At 45.5% G+C, this 18,389-nt stretch overlaps 1 protein-coding gene across 2 annotated transcripts in view; it reads left to right on the top strand.

Moving 5' to 3' along the window:
- Positions 1-18,127, top strand: part of LOC121627283 (leucine-rich repeat flightless-interacting protein 2-like) — a 30,426-nt gene extending 12,299 nt beyond the window's left edge. The window contains exons 3-15 of one of the 2 annotated variants that reach the window (XM_041966116.1): positions 1,882-1,932; positions 3,489-3,524; positions 3,863-3,988; positions 4,351-4,521; positions 4,784-4,876; positions 6,579-6,671; positions 7,022-7,114; positions 7,543-7,705; positions 13,601-13,650; positions 13,779-13,896; positions 14,325-14,404; positions 14,855-14,959; positions 15,371-18,127. In XM_041966116.1, coding sequence (XP_041822050.1) covers positions 1,882-1,932; positions 3,489-3,524; positions 3,863-3,988; positions 4,351-4,521; positions 4,784-4,876; positions 6,579-6,671; positions 7,022-7,114; positions 7,543-7,705; positions 13,601-13,650; positions 13,779-13,896; positions 14,325-14,404; positions 14,855-14,959; positions 15,371-15,481 — 1,290 coding nt within the window. In that variant the 3' untranslated portion in view covers positions 15,482-18,127. The remainder of the gene's footprint in view (positions 1-1,881; positions 1,933-3,488; positions 3,525-3,862; positions 3,989-4,350; positions 4,522-4,783; positions 4,877-6,578; positions 6,672-7,021; positions 7,115-7,542; positions 7,706-13,600; positions 13,651-13,778; positions 13,897-14,324; positions 14,405-14,854; positions 14,960-15,370) is intronic. The other variant, XM_041966117.1, reaches the window with a different exon arrangement.
- The last annotated feature ends 262 nt before the right edge of the window (positions 18,128-18,389 follow it).

Genomic DNA, 18,389 nt, shown 5'->3' with positions numbered 1-18,389 from the left:
CAATGTGATATAAGAAAACATAATAATCTTAATAATCTAACGCAGTTTAACGTCGTCGATATAAAAGTCCGAAGTCTGTCAGCGTCTGTTTGTGATGATGCTGATCAGCAGCTGGAGGTCAAAGGTCAAACCAGTCCGAGCCATGCTGACCCAGTTTCCCCACTGGGCCGGCGTCCAGTGGAGGGCTTGATGGTTTTCATGTGTCGGCGTCAGCAGGACGCCGCTGCTGTTTGTTGTTGTTGTGTTTGTTCTGCACGTGCTCAGACGGACTCACTCATGGATTAACGTCTGTTTAATCCACGAGGTCTGACCGATAATCTGACTTTAACATCCTGCTGCTCCTCCTCCTGCTGCTCCTGCTGCTCCTCCTCCTCCTCCTCAGTTTGTCCCGTTTACTGCATGTGTCTGTGCTCCTCCTCCTCCTGCTCCTCCTCCTCCTCCTGCTCCTCCTCCTCCTCCTCAGTCTGTCCCGTTTACTGCATGTGTCTGTGCTCCTCCTCCTCTTCCTGCTCCTCCTCCTCCTCCTCCTGCTGCTCCTCCTCCTCCTGCTCCTCCTGCTGCTCCTGCTGCTCCTGCTGCTCCTGCTCCTGCTCCTCCTGCTCCTCCTCAGTCTGTCCCGTTTACTGCATGTGTCTGTGCTCCTCCTCCTCCTCCTTCTCCTGCTCCTCCTGCTCCTCCTCCTCCTCCTCAGTCTGTCCCGTTTACTGCATGTGTCTGTGCTCCTCCTCCTCCTCCTTCTCCTGCTCCTCCTGCTCCTCCTCCTCCTCCTCAGTCTGTCCCGTTTACTGCATGTGTCTGTGGTCCTCCTCCTCCTGCTCCTCCTCCTCCTGCTCCTGCTGTTTTGATGTAGCTGCATGCTAAATGTATGAAGTATTCTGTGTACATTTTGTACTTCACTGTACCTTTTATACACATTTATCCATTTATTTGATGTTTTTATCCTCTTGTATATTTTTAGTTGTATTTTTATTACTTTCATTGCCTTTTATTTAACTTTTATTGCTTCCTTTCAGTCCCTTTCTTAATTTCATCGTTTAATATTTTTAGGATTTCTGAAATGATTTTTTTTTAATGTAATTCAAGTAAAATTTTGTGCTTTTATTGGTATTTAATTTATTTATTTGTGTGTTTAATTTGAATTTTCATCATTGTGTATTTGTTAGACTTTATATATTTTTGAAGGAGCACTCTTTGAGGATCCAGCGATCCCCTCAGTGTGTCTGACAGGTTCCTCTGGCCTGCCTGTGTGTTTTGTCCCTGGGTTGTGTCTGTCAGGAGCGCTCCTCTGTTTCTTTGTGTATTTCTGTGAGAAGTTACAGAAAAGAAACCAGAGTCAGTCTGTTCAGAGGAAACTGTCACTCCTCTTCTTCTTCTTCTTCCTCTACAGTTTCAGCACTTTAACTTGTGTGTTGTCTCTCTTCTTCTTCGTGGCCTTTCAGGAGGACAGTGAGCGGTATTCTCGCCACTCACGGAGACACGCTTCGGTCTGTATCTCTGTCTTTACTCTTTCACCTGTCTTCACTTCCTGTTCACACACTGCTCAGTTTCATACATTAACAGTTTGTCAGTTGAGAGTCTCAGCTGGTTCTGCTGAAGGTCACATCTCTCTGTGACGTCACAGAGACAAACTGTGATGTCATAAAGAAGCTCAACCTGGATCTGGTCCTGAATGAACTCATAATGAGGTCGTGTGCTTCACAGCCTGTAGATGAGGATCTTTCAGTGTGAAGCAGCTTTTACTGCGTTTAATAAATAATAAAACAACGACGAGGGTCAGACTTTTAGAAGAAAGACCTCCTGACCCAGAACCAGGACCAGGACCAGGACACATTGTGGACCTGGTGTCAGTCTGCTGATGATAAGCTGTTTGTGTGTTTGCAGATGTCAGATGACGAGGAGAGGATGTCTGTGGGCAGCCGAGGCAGCTTCAGGGTGAGTCACGCTCTGAACACACACCTCCATTGATCGGCCTCTCAGAGTCTCTCAGACTGATCAATAATCAATGACGGCTGCTCCTCACGTGATCCGGCTGTCAAAACAACCGAAGGTTTGAAATCTCTGCAAACAGCAAACACTCGTCTGCTCCAGGTCCTGTTTCTCTTTCTTGAGGTTTAGGTCTAAGAACATCACGTGGACACAAAACCACCTCCTTCTGTACTTTTGCTCCGATGCTGCAGGAAGAGACTGAATCCTGCGCAGGAAGTGAAAACACTCTTTGAGTTCAGATCACTTTAACTTCTGACCACGTGTGCAGCTCAACGGTCAATTTCACTGAAACTAAAATTGGCTGTTTTATGAGTGAAATCTGGTCTGTTATTCTCATCTGCAGACCTCAGGGCTGTTCACTGAAGCTCCTCGCTCTCTCAGCTTCAGGGTTGGTGTCTGACATCACTTCCTGTTTGTTGTTCGCATCAGTGCTGTCAGTAGAGCTCACTCTGACATCACTTCCTGTTTGTTGTTTGCATCAGTGCTGTCAGTAGAGCTCACTCTGACATCACTTCCTGTTTGTTGTTAGCATCAGTACTGTCAGTGTAGCTCACTCTGACATCACTTCCTGTTTGTTGTTAGCATCAGTGCTGTCAGTATAGCTCACTCTGACATCACTTCCTGTTTGTTGTTAGCATCAGTGCTGTCAGTATAACTCACTCTGACATCACTTCCTGTTTGTTGTTAGCATCAGTGCTGTCAGTATAACTCACTCTGACATCACTTCCTGTTTGTTTTTAGCATCAGTGCTGTCAGTATAGCTCACTCTGACATCACTTCCTGTTTGTTGTTAGCATCAGTGCTGTCAGTGTAGCTCACTCTGACATCACTTCCTGTTTGTTGTTAGCATCAGTGCTGTCAGTATAGCTCACTCTGACATCACTTCCTGTTTGTTGTCAGCGTCAGCGCTGTCAGTAGAGCTCACTCTGACATCACTTCCTGTTTGTTGTTAGTGTCAGCGCTGTCAGTAGAGCTCACATAGACTATATACCTTTATTTTTATGCTAAATGAGAGACAAAATTGGCCGTTAGTTTAACTGTTGTTAGTTTTTAAAAAATAAGGTTGAACATTTGATTTATTTATTGATGAGGCTCCAAACAGCAGAAAAACTTCCATCTAATTCATTGTCTCGCATCCTGATAACAACTGATTCAACTCTTTTCTCTTTTCTTTTCTTCCTCTTTTCTTCTCTACCTGCCTCCTCTGCCCCCCCTCCTCCCCTCCCCCCCTCCCCCCAGCCTTCAGACTACAGTGGGTTTTTGGGTTCCAGCTCTCGGGCCTCCTCCAGGGCCAGTTCAGCTCGTGCGAGCCCAGTGGTGAGCTTTCATCTCTGGGTGTCTTCTGACCGTGTCCCCCTCTGTCTCCTGCTTCTCTTCTTTCTCTCTGTTTTCTTCATCACACACACATCATGTTAGTCCAGAGTCTGGCTCCACCTGGTGGCAGCTTAGTTTAAAGCAGTGAGCGTGTGATCGATCAGTGAAGTGTGTGTTCATGTGTTCAGGTGGAGGAGCGACCTGACAGAGACTTCCTGGATAAAGTAAGTCACCTTTCATCTCGTTTGTTCTCTTTTTTACTGTGTTTCAAACTGAGAGAAAGACGCCAGCTTTCATGATGAGGCCGAATAATCACTTCTGTGAATTTAAATAAAGTTGTCAAGGTTTGAACAAAGTTAAAACGAACTCACACACACAGTCAAAACAGGTTTCTGCAAGTGGAAGGCGTTACTTTCATAAACTGTGTTAAAAACTTCATTCATGAAACTTTATTAATAAACTGAAAGTCAATTTATTGTTCTGAAAGTGTGACACTGTAAAAAATGTAGCTGATGTATTTGAATGGGACAGTGATGAAGATGATTGTCCTCCTCTTCCTCAGGGTTCGAGGACGGCGTCGACTCTCTCCGCCGCCACTCTCGCCTCGCTGGGCGGAGCTTCGTCTCGCAGAGGAAGCTGTGATACTTCGTTCTCTGTGGAGACGGAGGCGTCCATCAGAGACATGAAGGTTTAATATAATTAGAGTTTTCTAAATCATATAATAGTATAGTTAGTATATAATAATAGTACACTGGTCATTTATAATAATAGAGATTAGGTTTCTTTTGCAGATTAATAGTAATTAAATTAATAGTGATAATAACAGTTAGAATATTCACATGTCTGTCTCAGGATGCCCTGGTGAAAAAATAAAATAAAATGAATTATTATATTCTCAGGTCTCTCAGTATAATAAATTAATAAATAATGAGGATGTTAATGTTTCAGCTCTCTGACAGAATAATAAATATAATTAATGAGGATGTTAATGTTTCAGGTCTCTGACAGTATAATAAATTTAATTAGTAAAAATGATGTCGCTGTGTTCAGGAGTCTCTGGTGGAGGTGGAGGAGAAGTACCGGAAAGCAATGGTTTCTAACGCTCAGCTTCACAATGAGAAGACGACTCTGATGTATCAGGTGGAAACTCTGAAGGAGGAGCTGAGCGACATGGAGGAGCTGCTGTGGGAGTCACGGCGACACTGTGACGACACCAGCAGGGTCAGGGGTCACACTGGGGTCACAATGAGGTCACACTGGGGTCACTCTGGGGTCACTCTGGGGTCATACTGGGGTCACACTGGGGTCATACTTATATCCATCATGACACATGAGTTTCTATCGGAGTAAGAAACAGCGTTGATGGAGATGTTCAGTCATTATTCACCCCTCGTTGTTCTTCCTCTCGATGTTTCATCACCCCTCGTTGTTCTTCCTCTCGATGTTTCATCACCCCTCGTTGTTCTTCCTCTCGATGTTTCAGGTGCTCGAGCGTGAGCGTCAGGCTCACAGTGTTCTTCAGTTCCAGTTTGAAGAGATGAAGGAAACTCTGAGACAGACTGAAGAGCTGCTGACGGTCAGTAACCACCAGCTGTTCCTAACGTCTGTATTCAGGCTGGTCTGTCATTCTGTAAAACCTGACGAGTTAAAGATCTCCTCCACTCCTGTCATGAATCTGTGAACACGCTGAAAAACAGCTGTTTTCATTGAAGAAGAAGAGCTTAGACATGAAACAGCTTCAGCGTCTGTTGTTGTTGTTGTTGTCTGCTCACATTTCATTTTTCAGTGGACGGTAAATTATTTAAAGAGTTGAGAAATCTTTCGTCACTTCATAATAAGCCTGAGGAATAAGCATGAATAAACATGTTTGAAGGAAGCCGTCACGACTTCCTGACACACAAAACTGAACCGGAGTCAGTTTGTGCTGCTGATACTAACACTCTCTGACTGTTCTTCATGTTTCTGCACGCTGCTGAACTCTCTCTTCCTCCTGTCCTTCCTCCTGTCCTTCCTCCTGTGACTTCCTCCTGTCCTTCCTCCTGTCACTTCCTCCTGTCCTTCCTCCTGTCACTTCCTCCTGTCCTTCCTCCTGTCCTTCCTCCTGTCACTTCCTCCTGTCCTTCCTCCTGTCCTTCCTCCTGTCACTTCCTCCTGTCCTTCCTCCTGGCCTTCCTCCTGTCACTTCCTCCTGTCCTTCCTCCTGTCCTTCCTTCCTGTCCTTCCTCCTGTCCTTCCTCCTGTCACTTCCTCCTGTCACTTCCTCCTGTCACTCCTTCCTGTCCTTCCTCCTGTCCTTCCTCCTGTCCTTCCTCCTGTCACTTCCTCCTGTCCTTCCTCCTGTCACTTCCTCCTGTCCTTCCTCCTGTCCTTCCTTCTGTCCTTCCTCCTGTCACTTTCTCCTGTCCTTCCTCCTGTCACTTCCTCCTGTCCTTCCTCCTGTCCTTCCTTCTGTCCTTCCTCCTGTCCTTCCTCCTGTCCTTCCTTCTGTCCTTCCTCCTGTCACTTTCTCCTGTCCTTCCTCCTGTCCTTCCTTCCTGTCCTTCCTCCTGTCCTTCTTCCTGTCCTTCCTCCTGTCCTTCCTTGCTGTCGTACCTACCTGTCCTTCCTCTTGTCCTTCCTCCTGTCCTTCCTCCTGTCCTTTCTTCCTGTCCTTCCTCCTGTCCTTCTTCCTGTCCTTCCTTCCTGTCCTTCCTCCTGTCCTTCCTTGCTGTCGTACCTACCTGTCCTTCCTCCTGTCCTTCCTCCTGTCACTCCTTCCTGTCCTTCCTCCTACCCTCCCTCCTGTCCTTCCTTCCTGTCCTTCCTCCTGTCCTTCCTCCTGTCCTTCCTTCCTGTCCTTCCTTCCTGTCCTTCCTCCTGTCCTTCTTCCTGTCCTTCCTTGCTGTCACTCCTTCCTGTCCTTCCTTGCTGTCGTACCTACCTGTCCTTCCTCCCGTCCTTCCTCCTGTCCTTCCTCCTTGTCCTTCCTCCTTGTCCTTCCTCCTGTCCTTCCTCCTGTCCTTCCTTCCTGTCCTTCCTCCTGTCCTTCTTCCTGTCCTTCCTCCTGTCCTTCCTTGCTGTCGTACCTACCTGTCCTTCCTCCTTGTCCTTCCTCCTGTCACTTCCTCCTGTCCTTCCTCCTGTCCTTCTCCTGTCCTTCCTCCTGTCCTTCCTCCTGTCCTTCCTGTCCTTCCTCCTGTCCTTCCTCCTGTCCTTCCTCCTGTCACTTCCTCCTGTCCTTCCTTCTGTCCTTCCTGTCCTTCCTCCTGTCCTTCCTGTCATTCTGCCCCCCCCCCCAGGAGGTGTCCGACCTTCGATTGAAGAGCAGCACTTACTGTCAGGAGGTTTCTGACCTGCAGGAAGTTCTGCAGTGGAAAGAGAAGAAGATGGCGGTAGGACATCAGTGACAGGGTCAGAGGTCGTCTCTCAGATCTTATCAGGGTTCCTCTAACCGACACGTAAACTGATGACGACCTGAGTTCAAGCTTCTTCTCGTGTGCACAGACCATCTGTAGAACTGATTCAGATTTAAAAATAATACAGATATAAAGAGATGATGCAGATTTATATGAACTAAAGTCGACTTCTGCTGCCTCGACAGGTGAAACTGCAGCTTCTTGTTCAACTTTCTATCTGTTCTTATTTCCTGTTTCACTTCTCTGCTGCTTCACCTTCACTGCCTCCATGTTTCGCTCCTCGTCTTCTAACCTCCTCGTCCTCCTCCTCCTCCTCGTCCTCTCAGGCGTTAGAGAGGCAGAGAGAAATCTCCGACATCGTTCGGATCGAGCGCGATCGGCTCAGAGACGAGGTTGTCCGCCTCAGAGATGCGCTGAAGGTATTCAGAGAAGGAAGCACAAACATCATGAGCGTCGTTCATCCATCAGCTGAATATTCTGGAAAACAATGAGGAGAGAAACACGTCTTTAATTTGTTCACTTTGTGAAGCTGAAACTATTTAATGTCTAAACACGAGGAGACAGTTTGTTCTCTTCATTAAAAACTTCAGATGTTATTAAAATAGTTTTATTCTCTTGGTCATTTTATCTCAAACGTGATTCGTCCATCAGCTGATCTTTCTGTCTTCCTGTCAGACTGCTGCTTGTTCATGAACATCTCGTATTAAACACGGTGCAGTGAGACGTCTGTTCTTCTGTCCGGATGTGAAAACTTCAAACTCAGAATCTGAAAATGTCTCAGCTCATTTCAATCCTCACATTGATCAAAGATGATTGATCGTTAATGACTTCATTTCCCCACAAACAGAAACACGGAGTCGTCGTCTCTCCCGAGGCCTCGACCAACGGGGAGACGGCGCAGGGCGATGATGAGGACGATGTCAGCGCAGAACCTGCTGCCGGATTGGCTCGGGAACCGCCTCATGGCAGAGAGAGCGTGCTCGGTAAGGATCAGTTCCACCTGTGTCCAGGTGAGGGCGACTGTCATTAACACTGCAGCTTGTTCCAAAGTGAGACGTCCACCTTTCAACTGTCTTTACACGCTCATTAACAGTCATTTATAATCATAACGATCGTAATTAATGACACAATGTCACTGAAACAACGTCGTGTGGAAACCCACCGTCAACAGAAAATACAAAGAGAAATCAAAATTATGATTTAAATGAAGAAATGAAATGATGACTTCTTTGGACAAAATTTGCATTTTTAATTCAGTTATTAGATTTTAATTTAAATTACATTTTCTTTTAGATGATGACTTTAATTAACATGAACAATTATCCATTTAAATCGATTATCAGTCACAGTTATTAGATACTGGATCATGATAATGAGATCCAAACATAAAATGAGAGACACTTTGTCAAATCGTCACTTTTCAAATTTAAGTTATGGATCAGAAGAGGAAGTAGGACAGTAACGGGGTTTTGATACCTGCCAACATTTCATCTTTTTCTTTGACAGACGTGAGTTTCCACAAGTTAAAAAGATAAAAACCAAACCAACTCGAGTCGTGACACTTTTAAAGAGTCAATCCACTTTATTTTAAAGTTCTGAATGGGTGTTTGTCACATTTTGGAATAAACTGTTTAAATGTGCCTCTAATGAATGCATGCACCTTAATTTAATGACTTCAATCAACTGAGCATCTCGTTCAGGGTTTCAAACGTTCTAACACGAGGGCGTCGTCCTGCAGAAGAGTCAGACCTGAGGCCTCCTTTAATCCGCCTGCGATCAAGATGTCGATTCATCTCCCGTCGTGTCGTTTGGATTAATTGCCAACGTCTTCACAGTCAAACTGTCCTTCTTTTACACCTTTAACCAGTGAATTGTGCTTCGTCCTCCAACGTCTCCTTCATGATCTTTCAGGGAAAGTTGGAGAGCAGCAGCCGGCACAAGGGAACCACACGAAGAACTTTTGGATTTACAAACGCTCCCGATCACTGAACGCCGTTTCCACCAGCGAGCACAAACCAGACAACCTAAAGCCAGCGAGGAGGTCAGACAAACAGGCCAGAACTGAGGGCGCGAGGAAAACTCCAAGAAACTATGAGAGTGAAGCCGAGCTGACCAACAAACGTCAGACGAGGCAGAATGGACTTTTTACTGGAATTAAAAAACAGCAGATGGAAAATGAGCCGGGAGCCGTTCCTCAGGTGTGTGAGCCCAAATCTGCCGTCACTCGATTAATGCTTGATGATCGGACCTCAGGCAGAACCGAACCTCACAGTGAATCTGCAGCGTCTGAACAGGATGTCCCTGGGACTGATGACCAAACCCGCCCGATTCACATGAATACTGCAGGAGCTCACCTGGTGGAACGTGGAACTGAAAGTCAGGTAAAACGTGGAGATTTGGTTTCACCTGTTCCCAGAGCTCCAACCGAAAGAGTCCACAAGTCAAGACTTGTTCCGCCTCGACCCGCAAAAGACATCATCCTGGACAACCGGCTGATGGTGTCCAGCATCGTGGCTGCCTGCAGACAAACTGATCCGCCTCCAAAGAAACCAAACGTCGTGATGGGGAGTCAGATTCCATCCTCTGACGAGGCTGCTGCCGGAAACTGTTCGCCCGCTGCAGGCGGGGGTGTGAGCTGTTCAGACGGGCGGGCGGGGCCTGTTGTTCCAGTGAGAAGTGAAAATAGAATAAATGAGTTTAGTTCTCCGACATCAGTGGACAGTTTAAAAGAAAAAAACTGTGTCGACAAGATGGCTGAGATTGATGGAGAAGGATGGGATGGACCGAGTTCTCAAGATGAAAATACAGAAAATGAGACGGCTGTCAGGGGTAAGACCTCTCAAAGTCTTCTACACCACCAACGAACAGGTTCAGAGACTTTGGAAATGACCACCAGTGAAGACAAAGCCTTAAAGGATGATGGTCATTTGAGTTGCTCTGGCTTTGAAACCAAACAAACACAAACAGAGATTGATGCTTTTTTACCAGCAGCGGAGGAAACGTCAGGTCTGCTGGAGAAACTGGAAAAATGGAGGATTTATGACGAAGAATCGGTTCGAGAAGCCGCGAAGATTCAAGACAGTTTCTCTCAACATCTGGAAGGTAACAATCAGACGAAGACACCAGAGTCAGCGTTCCTTCCAGTCGAGATGTCGAAGCACTGGAATAGTTTGGAAAAGACGACTGAAAGCAGGCTGAGGCGGTGTGTCGACGCCCCAGGACCCCCCAATCAGTGGATTTCAGATGTCAAACAGAGGCTAAAGAACGCTGCAGAAAACATGTCCAATCAGCATGATGCAGTTGACCAAGCTGACCAATCGACAGGCCAAATGACGGGTATCACTCTCACTTTGAAGGACTTCAGAGAAGGAAGTGAAACCCCAGAACTGAGGGCTGCTGCACGTTCTGCTTTAATAACAGACTGTCCGGTCTCAGGGATGTTGGAAGCAGCGTCTCTGGGCAAACTTCCTCAAACTGATGACGTCTCCACAGAAAATACCTCAGCAGTCGTGTTCAGTGTGAGAGAATTTAAGGTGGACGTCACCGACTCTGTTGATGTAGAAGAAGAGAAGCAAAGCCAGAGTGATCCGACGGGGACGAGCTGCTCCGAGGAATTTGTTTTTATTGAAACTCACTTTGCTGAACCTGCAAAAACCAAAATGTTGGAGTCTGGATCAGATTCTGGTTTGGTAGACTCATTAAGGAATCAGGTCGCTGAGGCCGTCGCTAAAAAAACCAGACAAAGAGAGACGGTTCCTAGAAGCCGCCTCGTTCCTGCTGAGAAAGTTGTGGAGATGCAGCTCAAACGGCATCAAACGATGCGACCAACAGCTCAGTCTCACGCTGGTCAAAGCTCAAAGGTCAGACGGCTGATAGAAATAACTGCAGATGAAATCAAGGCGATGGCGGTTCCAGAGTTGATGTTGATGAGCCTACAGGAAGGGGGAATCGTCGCGGATCAACAGATTAACGAGTCGGCGGGGTTGGACACCGGGGGCCTGGAGGGGCTGTCGGTCGGAGGCGTGGACAGCTGCGAGGAGGTTTGCGAGGAAGCGGCGCAGCAACCGGCAGCACAGCCAGTGACGGAGGTTGTTGTTGAAGATGTAAAAGTCGTTCCAGTGGTGAGCAGCATGAAACTCCTGAGAGGAAGGAAAGGGATTAGTCTGGACAGCAGGAACCACGGACAGAAAACTGAATGCAAGATTTCATAATTTCATACTTTAACTTCAGTCTGATGTTTGAAGCATCGCAGCACAAATGTACTGCGCTCACATCTGGAGATGGTAAATCAAGTCGTCAGTGAGCTTCGCTTGACTCTGCCGGTACTTTAGAGGAACAGTTGGAAAAATACAGAAGCAGCAAGCCGGGCAAAAGAGACCAAAACTATGAATGTACTCCAAATGGTTCCAGAGCAGCTTTCATTGGACTTTGAATGTGCCTTGTTTATCTGTTTTAGGCTAATTGTACAGGAAAGGTGAGGGGTTTGAACTTCTTTAACCTCAGGCAGCGCTGTTAGTGCGTAACATAAAAAAAGTTTTAAAAAAAGCTCGTACATAATTATTCTGAGTCTTTCTGTGTCTGCTTCCAGTTGTGTTTGACAGACTCCCAATAAAGCTTCATCTCTCTTTTGTGTATCGTGTCCAAGCAGGTTTGTTCAAACATCCACACTGAGCCAACGAACACAATCATTCAAATAAAGGCTGTAGATTGTGGTTTCTGTAGGTTCTGGTCTGGTAGCCATGTTGATTTCATTTTCTCTATAATTTTATTATGTTATTGAGTTTATTTAAAGGATAACTTTGGTTTTTTACAACCTGGACCTTATTTGTAGCATTAATTACGACCATTTACTCACCCAGACAACTTTGGTGGCATTTGGAGTCGTTTTGAAGAAATTAGCCCCAGAGGAGCGGCGCGTATATCCGTATAATGCGAGTACTCGGGGCATCCATGTGCAGCCTCTATATAACACATAATCTGCGGAAACTCGTTCATATTCCAATATTTAGTTCTGATATGCTGGTGCTATTCCCCTCTGAGCCAGCGGTCGGCTAGTTTAGCTGTAGTTTGGCACAGCTATGGTTCATTATTGCGTATTCGTAGCCGACCGCCGCAGAGTCAGCCGTGTTGTGGCTGGCTGCTCGCAGCGCCCGGCGTTCGGTAATGACATCATCCACGTCAGAGGTAGTTGTCTAGAGACGCTGGATGTTGATAACATGCCACCACGGGCTCAGAGGGGAATAGCACCAGCATATCAGAACAAAATATTGGAATATGAACGAGTTTCTGCAGATTATGCGTTATATAGAGGCTGCGCACGGATGCCCCGAGTACTCGCATTATACGGATATACGCGCCGCTCCTCTGGGGCTAATTTCTTCAAAACGACTCCAAATGCCACCAAAGTTGTCTGGGTGAGTAAATGGTCGTATTTAATGCTACAAATAAGGTCCAGGTTGTAAAAAACCAAAGTTAGCCTTTAAATTCTGAATTTATCAGTCTTTGACTTTTTGAGATTCTCTTTCCTGTGAAGTCAAAACACTTGACGGGTAAGAAACTGTATTTATCTTATTTATGATTATTTTTGTATCGTGAATTTTTTTTTTGTTCTTTTGCGATTTCCCAGTTTATAATTCAATCCATAATCATTTGGGGAAAGTTAGTGTATCGTATCGACATTGTTAAAAAGGACTTGTGGGTTCCTCAGAGATCTATTCTTGGTCCCCTTTATTTTCAGTTTTTTCATTTATTTTTTTGCCATTTGAAAGCAGGCAAATCACCTTATGAAGCAGTTCTGAGTCACAATTAAGAAAACGACTGCCTAATTATTCATCCAGCAGGCACAGAACAACATTACATCCACAGTGACCCGCGAGAGAGTGTCGAGACACGACAGTCAGTCTGAACGATTTTATCTGAGTTTGCTTTGCAGATGAATGTCCAGGATACAGCAGCTTCATTCACAGCTACTTTAAAAGCAGCCTCTGTGGTCGGGGGCATGTGGATGTTAATGTTTGGCTCTGTGCTGATCTTCCTGATTTTTGCTGATTGATTTATTAGTTTGTTTCGTTAGTTGAGAAATGCAGTTGTTCGATATGTTTGCTGGTTTATATTTTACTGTGTTTTTTAGATAAAGCAGGAGAGAAAAGACAAAGCTGAAGTGAGGGCGGCCCACACCATCACTGTAATTTGATTTTACTAATAAAGTGAAGTGCTGTTCATCTGCTTGTGTTTCCGCTCGTCATCGATCAATTTGTCATGATTTAAATGCATGAAAGAGATGATTTCATTGGTAGATCATAGAGTCACAGAGCGGAACAGAACATGGTGTCGTAGCAGCTGGATCGTCACTGATGATCCTGGAAATGATCTGAAACCCAGTTTTAATGGTCCACTGTAGTCGTCTTTTTCAGCAGCTGTTTCTTAGTCTCATGCAACTCCTGCTTTACCCCCCCACCCCCGATAGGTTGGATGAACTAAATCCTAATGACTCCCAAAATACTAAATGGTTCCAAGACGATTGGTGATCATCTCTATTTTTTATTGTTGTTAAATCGTGGACATTTTTACCTCTGCAGCTCTCTGAAGTCCTTGAAGTGCTCCCTCTGAGAAGTTAAATCGCTCTTTGGTTGGAGTTCACGTAACTTTCGTCCACATTAAAGCCTCATTAGTAAAGCAAGGCTCTGACGAGAGCCGCGTACAGATTCATTTGTCGGTTCTTCATCAGTATATTTATGAACATATTGAAGCCACAACATGAAATCATGAAGCCTGAGTTCAGTTTTCTCTAAGTGCCTTTTTTTCGTACTCTGTGAAGGAAAGAGCAGCGCTGTAGCTCTGGAACATGTTTCTGGTGAACGACTTGGTCCAGACGATCTTTCAGTGTTTTTGTGTTTGTGCTGCAGAGCTCCGGCTGAAGAAACTGTTTGCAGAACGAGAGAGTTTACACGACCAGGTGAGATAAATACTTCAGTGAAATAAAAACTTTGCTTCACAGACTCAGACTGAACACTTTGATTAAACCGTAATTAAATTAACTAATTCGTGTTTTTCATCAATCGTTATTTGTGTGTTTGTGTGCAGGTGAGACTGCTGAAGTCCCAGCTGGATCAGAGACAGAAAAACGGGACAGACGGAGTCCAGAATCCAGAGGGGGACGGTCTGGAGAACGGGATGGACTCTCATCTTCTGGACCTACAGAGTGAGTACTCTTCTTCATCATATTTATTTTGTGGTCTTCATCTTTATCTTTTTCTTCTTTTGTACTCACTGTTTATTTTGTCATCAGCTTCTTTTTCATTTTCATCTTCATCATCTGTCTTCATCTTTTTCCTTCACCATCTCAGCCTTTCAGGTCTTTGTTGATTGGTCGTCTTTGCGTCCATCTTCTTCGTCTTCTTCTGATCAGACTTCATTCAGTGTTGTTCGTTGTTGTCGCTCTGTCACTGTCTTTGCCTTCATCTGAACATCTTTGTCTTCTTTAGCGTTTTTGTCTTCTCAGTCTTCTTCACCTGCATCTTCTAACCATCTAACCAATCAGCATTACTTATATTGAGAGTTCCTAACTGACACATGTGGTTTTATCTCTGCTGTGTTTAATCTTCTCCAACGTTGTTTTATTTCCTGCAGGAGATGCCAACAGGCAAATGAGCGATCTCAAGTTCAAACTGGTGAAATCTGAGCAGGAAGTCACGACTCTGGAACAAAATGTCAGTGTCACATGTTCATCATGAGCTTCACACATTGGTCCAACGGCAGATCAAAAACAAAGAAACAATCCGCACCTTTAAAATATACAACAGTGTCATCAGCGTATGTAGACATTTTAGATTGAGTCCAATGACAAAAGTTCTTCATTCTTATTTATTCCAGTTTTATGGCATTAAATTTTAATGGGGACGGTCAACTCATGTTTCTATTAATGGATCATCAGCACCTTTATCATCTGATTTAGGATCAGAAAACGTGAAAAAACAAGTCAAGTCTTCATTAGTAACTGTTTGGTGACACGAACAAAACATGAGTATCTCCAGAAATATTTAAGCTTTATTGAACTTGATTTCATTTGTGTGGACTAAACTCGGACGGTTTGAAACGATCGTCCACGAGAAGCTGAAATCCAAAACGCTCAGTTAACAGGGGTTTGTTTTTTGACTCAGGTGATCCGGCTGGAAGGTCAGGTGAGCCGATACAAGCTGGCGTCAGAAAACGCTGAGAAGATCGAAGACGAACTGAAAGTGGAGAAGAGAAAACTGCAGAGAGAGGCGAGGCCGCCGTCATCTGTCGGACTGTTTTTGTCTCTGTTCAGTTCTTGTTTATCATTCGTTAGACTTGAATGGGATGTTTCTTATCGTGTCTCGTACATATTTAACTTCAGAGTTCAGGTTCATCGAACTTCTGTCTCAAAGAAAAGCACAGAGCTTTCAAATGTTCAAAGAAACGTTTACAATGAATCTGATTTCCGGATGAGAAGCAAATGTTCAATTATTCAATTTTTTTTAATGAAAATCGAAACATAAATGTCGTTAGAGAGAAGTTAGGCATCACGAGAAGTGAAGAGCTGCTGGGACACTTTGTCTTTTCCGTATTGAACTTTGTCGTTGTCGTCCGTCCTGTTCTTCTCTGCGGACGTGAGCAGACATACTAAAGTTCGTCTTCCGTCTGTTTCCCCGCAGCTCCGCTCGGCTCTGGACCGGATCGACGAGCTGGAGGCCAGCAACAGCCACCTCTCCAAGCGTCTGGAGAAGATGAAGGCCAATCGGAGCGCCCTGCTGGCCCAGCAGTGACGCTTTGTCCCGGGACGCGTCAAGCGGTCCAGGTCCCTCAGTGAACTGTTCGTGCCATGCTTTCATCTCCGGCCTGACCGACAGACAATCAGCGCTTGTTTTTAATCTGCATGCAGCACCAGACGGGTGGAGTTACACCGGCTCAAAACAAACCAAAAACAGCGACGAGCGAACGATCCATCAAACAATTGATCGATCAATCGCGGACACGTTTCAACAGTCCCATCTGTAATGTAGCGCTCTGATCCCGTTGCCATGGACACGGCTCTGCAGACTCTTCGTGGGTGGAGTTTATCACACAGCGACTTACAGGATTATTTTTATTCAGACCAGCCGAGCTCAGAGGAAAACGATTCAAAGAAAATCTAAATGCGCCACGATCACGAGATGACGAATAACAAAAGCAAACTTTTCTGTTCGTCACTAAAATGTGTTTGAGGTGTGACAAAGATAAAAACAATCTGATGTTAAAAAGTTTAAACCGAACTGTCACATCAGTCAGAAATGAAAGTAGATGAGATGAGATTGGAAGTCTAACGCTAACGCTAACCCCTAAACCTTGTCATAGAAATACTTATCTCGTCCTGATGTGGTAAACTCCACCCACCTGGCCCTGCAGGTGTGTGAAAACAAACACTACATCTGCCTCGTCGACATTCAGCTGCTCCATATGTGCGACACTATCCCTCCTCTGACACCGGGGGCGCCGTTTCCCTCAAAGACTCCACTACAGATCAGATCAGACTGGGTCACAAAGGATCAGACCAGATGAGACTGGGTCAGACTGGGCCAGACCGGATCAGATCAGACCGGATCCGTCAGGATCAGACTGGGTCATTCAGGATCAGGCTGGGCCATTCTGGATCAGTCAGGATCAGTCAGGATCAGTCAGGATCCGGCTGGGTCATTCTGGGTCAGTCAGGATCAGGCTGGGTCAGACCAGCAGCAGCTGAGTTTTTGAACTTTATTTTGATTCTTGTTGTTTTTTTCTGTTTTCATGTTGAAGCGCTCTCGTGTTCGTCTGAACTTTAGTCCAGTTTTAGAGTTCGGTGGGGGTTCGGTTTGGTTCGGTGGGGGTTCGGTTTGGTTCGGTGGGGGTTCGGTGGGGCCGAATGTCCAGCGATCAATAACGCTGCAGCATCGTGTAAATCCTCAAACCTCAGAATGTGTTCTTACACCAGCATCCGACTCCGCCCAGGATGTTTTCATGATGGTGTTCAGGTCACTAAAGGGGGCGTGGCCATGTGTGTTCATGTATATATAGAACAGGTAGAGACACACCTGGCACACCTCAGTCAGATTCCACAGAATCTCATCTTCATGTTTGTTTTTAGGACTTTTCATGGCCCCCGGGATGTAAAATCACCAGCCAGTAAACGTCACGTCTGTAATGAATCATCTCTGAATGAAAACAAACGATGAAGAGTTTGGTTCCAGAACAACATGTTGATCCTGTAAAACTCTGTTTGTACCATCAGTGAACTGCAGCCAGGAGGGTTTAAACTGTCCAAAACTGACAATCGGACAACCACACCTTCTCTACGCAGTGATTGGCCGGGTGTGGGCAGGTGTGAAAGTGGGCGGGGTCTGAAGGAATTCGTGCCACAGAGTCGGTGCAGGTGATCCTGAGCATCAGTGCTTTACTGGACCGTCCTGCAGAGTTGGTTTCTAAACGAGCCTCTGGACTCAAAGATCTTGACGCACTGCATTGTGGGTGTGTTCTTGTGCCAGGAAGGCGTCAGTATGCAGGGTCACACCTGACGCAGGTGTTTTGAGGTGTCAGACACCGTTTTGAGGTGTCAGACGGCGGCGTCTTGAAGCGTTGCAGATAAGCGTCCTGCTGTAGCTTTCTCAAGAATCACACATGGTGGCGCGTCGATGCTGTAAAATGTGACAGCGGCGTTTCCTCACGTGTCGACCGGCAGCGTCTCAATGCTGTCACGGTCACATGTCCTCTGTGGACTTCAACCTGAGCTGACGTGAGTCCAGACCAGGAAAAAAGCTGCAGATGTTTTCATGTGTAAAATGTTGCAGATGTGCGTCGCTCTCGTTCCTTCCTTCCTTCCTTCCTTCCTTCCTTCCTGCTTCGCCTCAGTCAGGGACAACTGAAACTCCGACAGCATCGAGTGGGGCTTGTGTGCTGTAGCATGGACAGGTGTCCACGTGTCTTCGTCCTCTGTCCCGATGAAGACGAGGTTCAGTCAGTGACGTCTTCATCTGTTTCTGGAATCAAACTCTTCATCTGTGGAAAAAATAACTGGACTGATGCATCGCAATAACACTTTGAATGTAAGAATCGCCGGGGAGACGTAGACGAGAGACATCGTCAGTATCGTTGACGTCTTCGTCTTCAGGCGGACGGGAGGACGGGAGCCAGACCGCTGTCGTCATGGTGATGGGAAGTGGGATTTCTTCATTGTTGAGTGTTTGTTTGACTTCACTGAGGCAGCAGCTTCACTGTCTCAGGCCTGAAGGACAGACTGCGGGATAACTTTCATGTATTTTGTTGTGTCCTATCGATTAGGATGGGGGTCGTCGATGTATCAGAGTATCAACATGAGCTCACGGCTGTAGCGACGCAGTGGGGTTTTATTGATCAGTGTGACAGGTGTGAAAGGTGAAGCACTATAATAAACTCATGTAACATCTCGCTTTGAACATCAGTTTGATTATTTCAAATGATTTTTCGTACATTTGTCATGTAGGTATTGATCATGTATCGGTCCTGATCACAGAAATCTATTACTATATTACTGTAACTGCATACATTTAGCACAGAAGTTGACAGCTTTCTAGCTAGTTAGCCACCAGCTAGCAACCTTTATCCTGATGCTCTTAAAAACAGTAAAAATACTTCAAAATGTGAAGATATTCAGACGTAATTTATACGTAATAAAATATCTAATTA

Source organism: Chelmon rostratus, chromosome 24, assembly GCF_017976325.1.
Source record: "Chelmon rostratus isolate fCheRos1 chromosome 24, fCheRos1.pri, whole genome shotgun sequence".
Classification (NCBI taxonomy): domain Eukaryota; kingdom Metazoa; phylum Chordata; class Actinopteri; order Chaetodontiformes; family Chaetodontidae; genus Chelmon; species Chelmon rostratus.
Note: the sequence above shows the minus strand (reverse complement) of the source record. Positions and strands in the feature narration are given on the sequence as shown.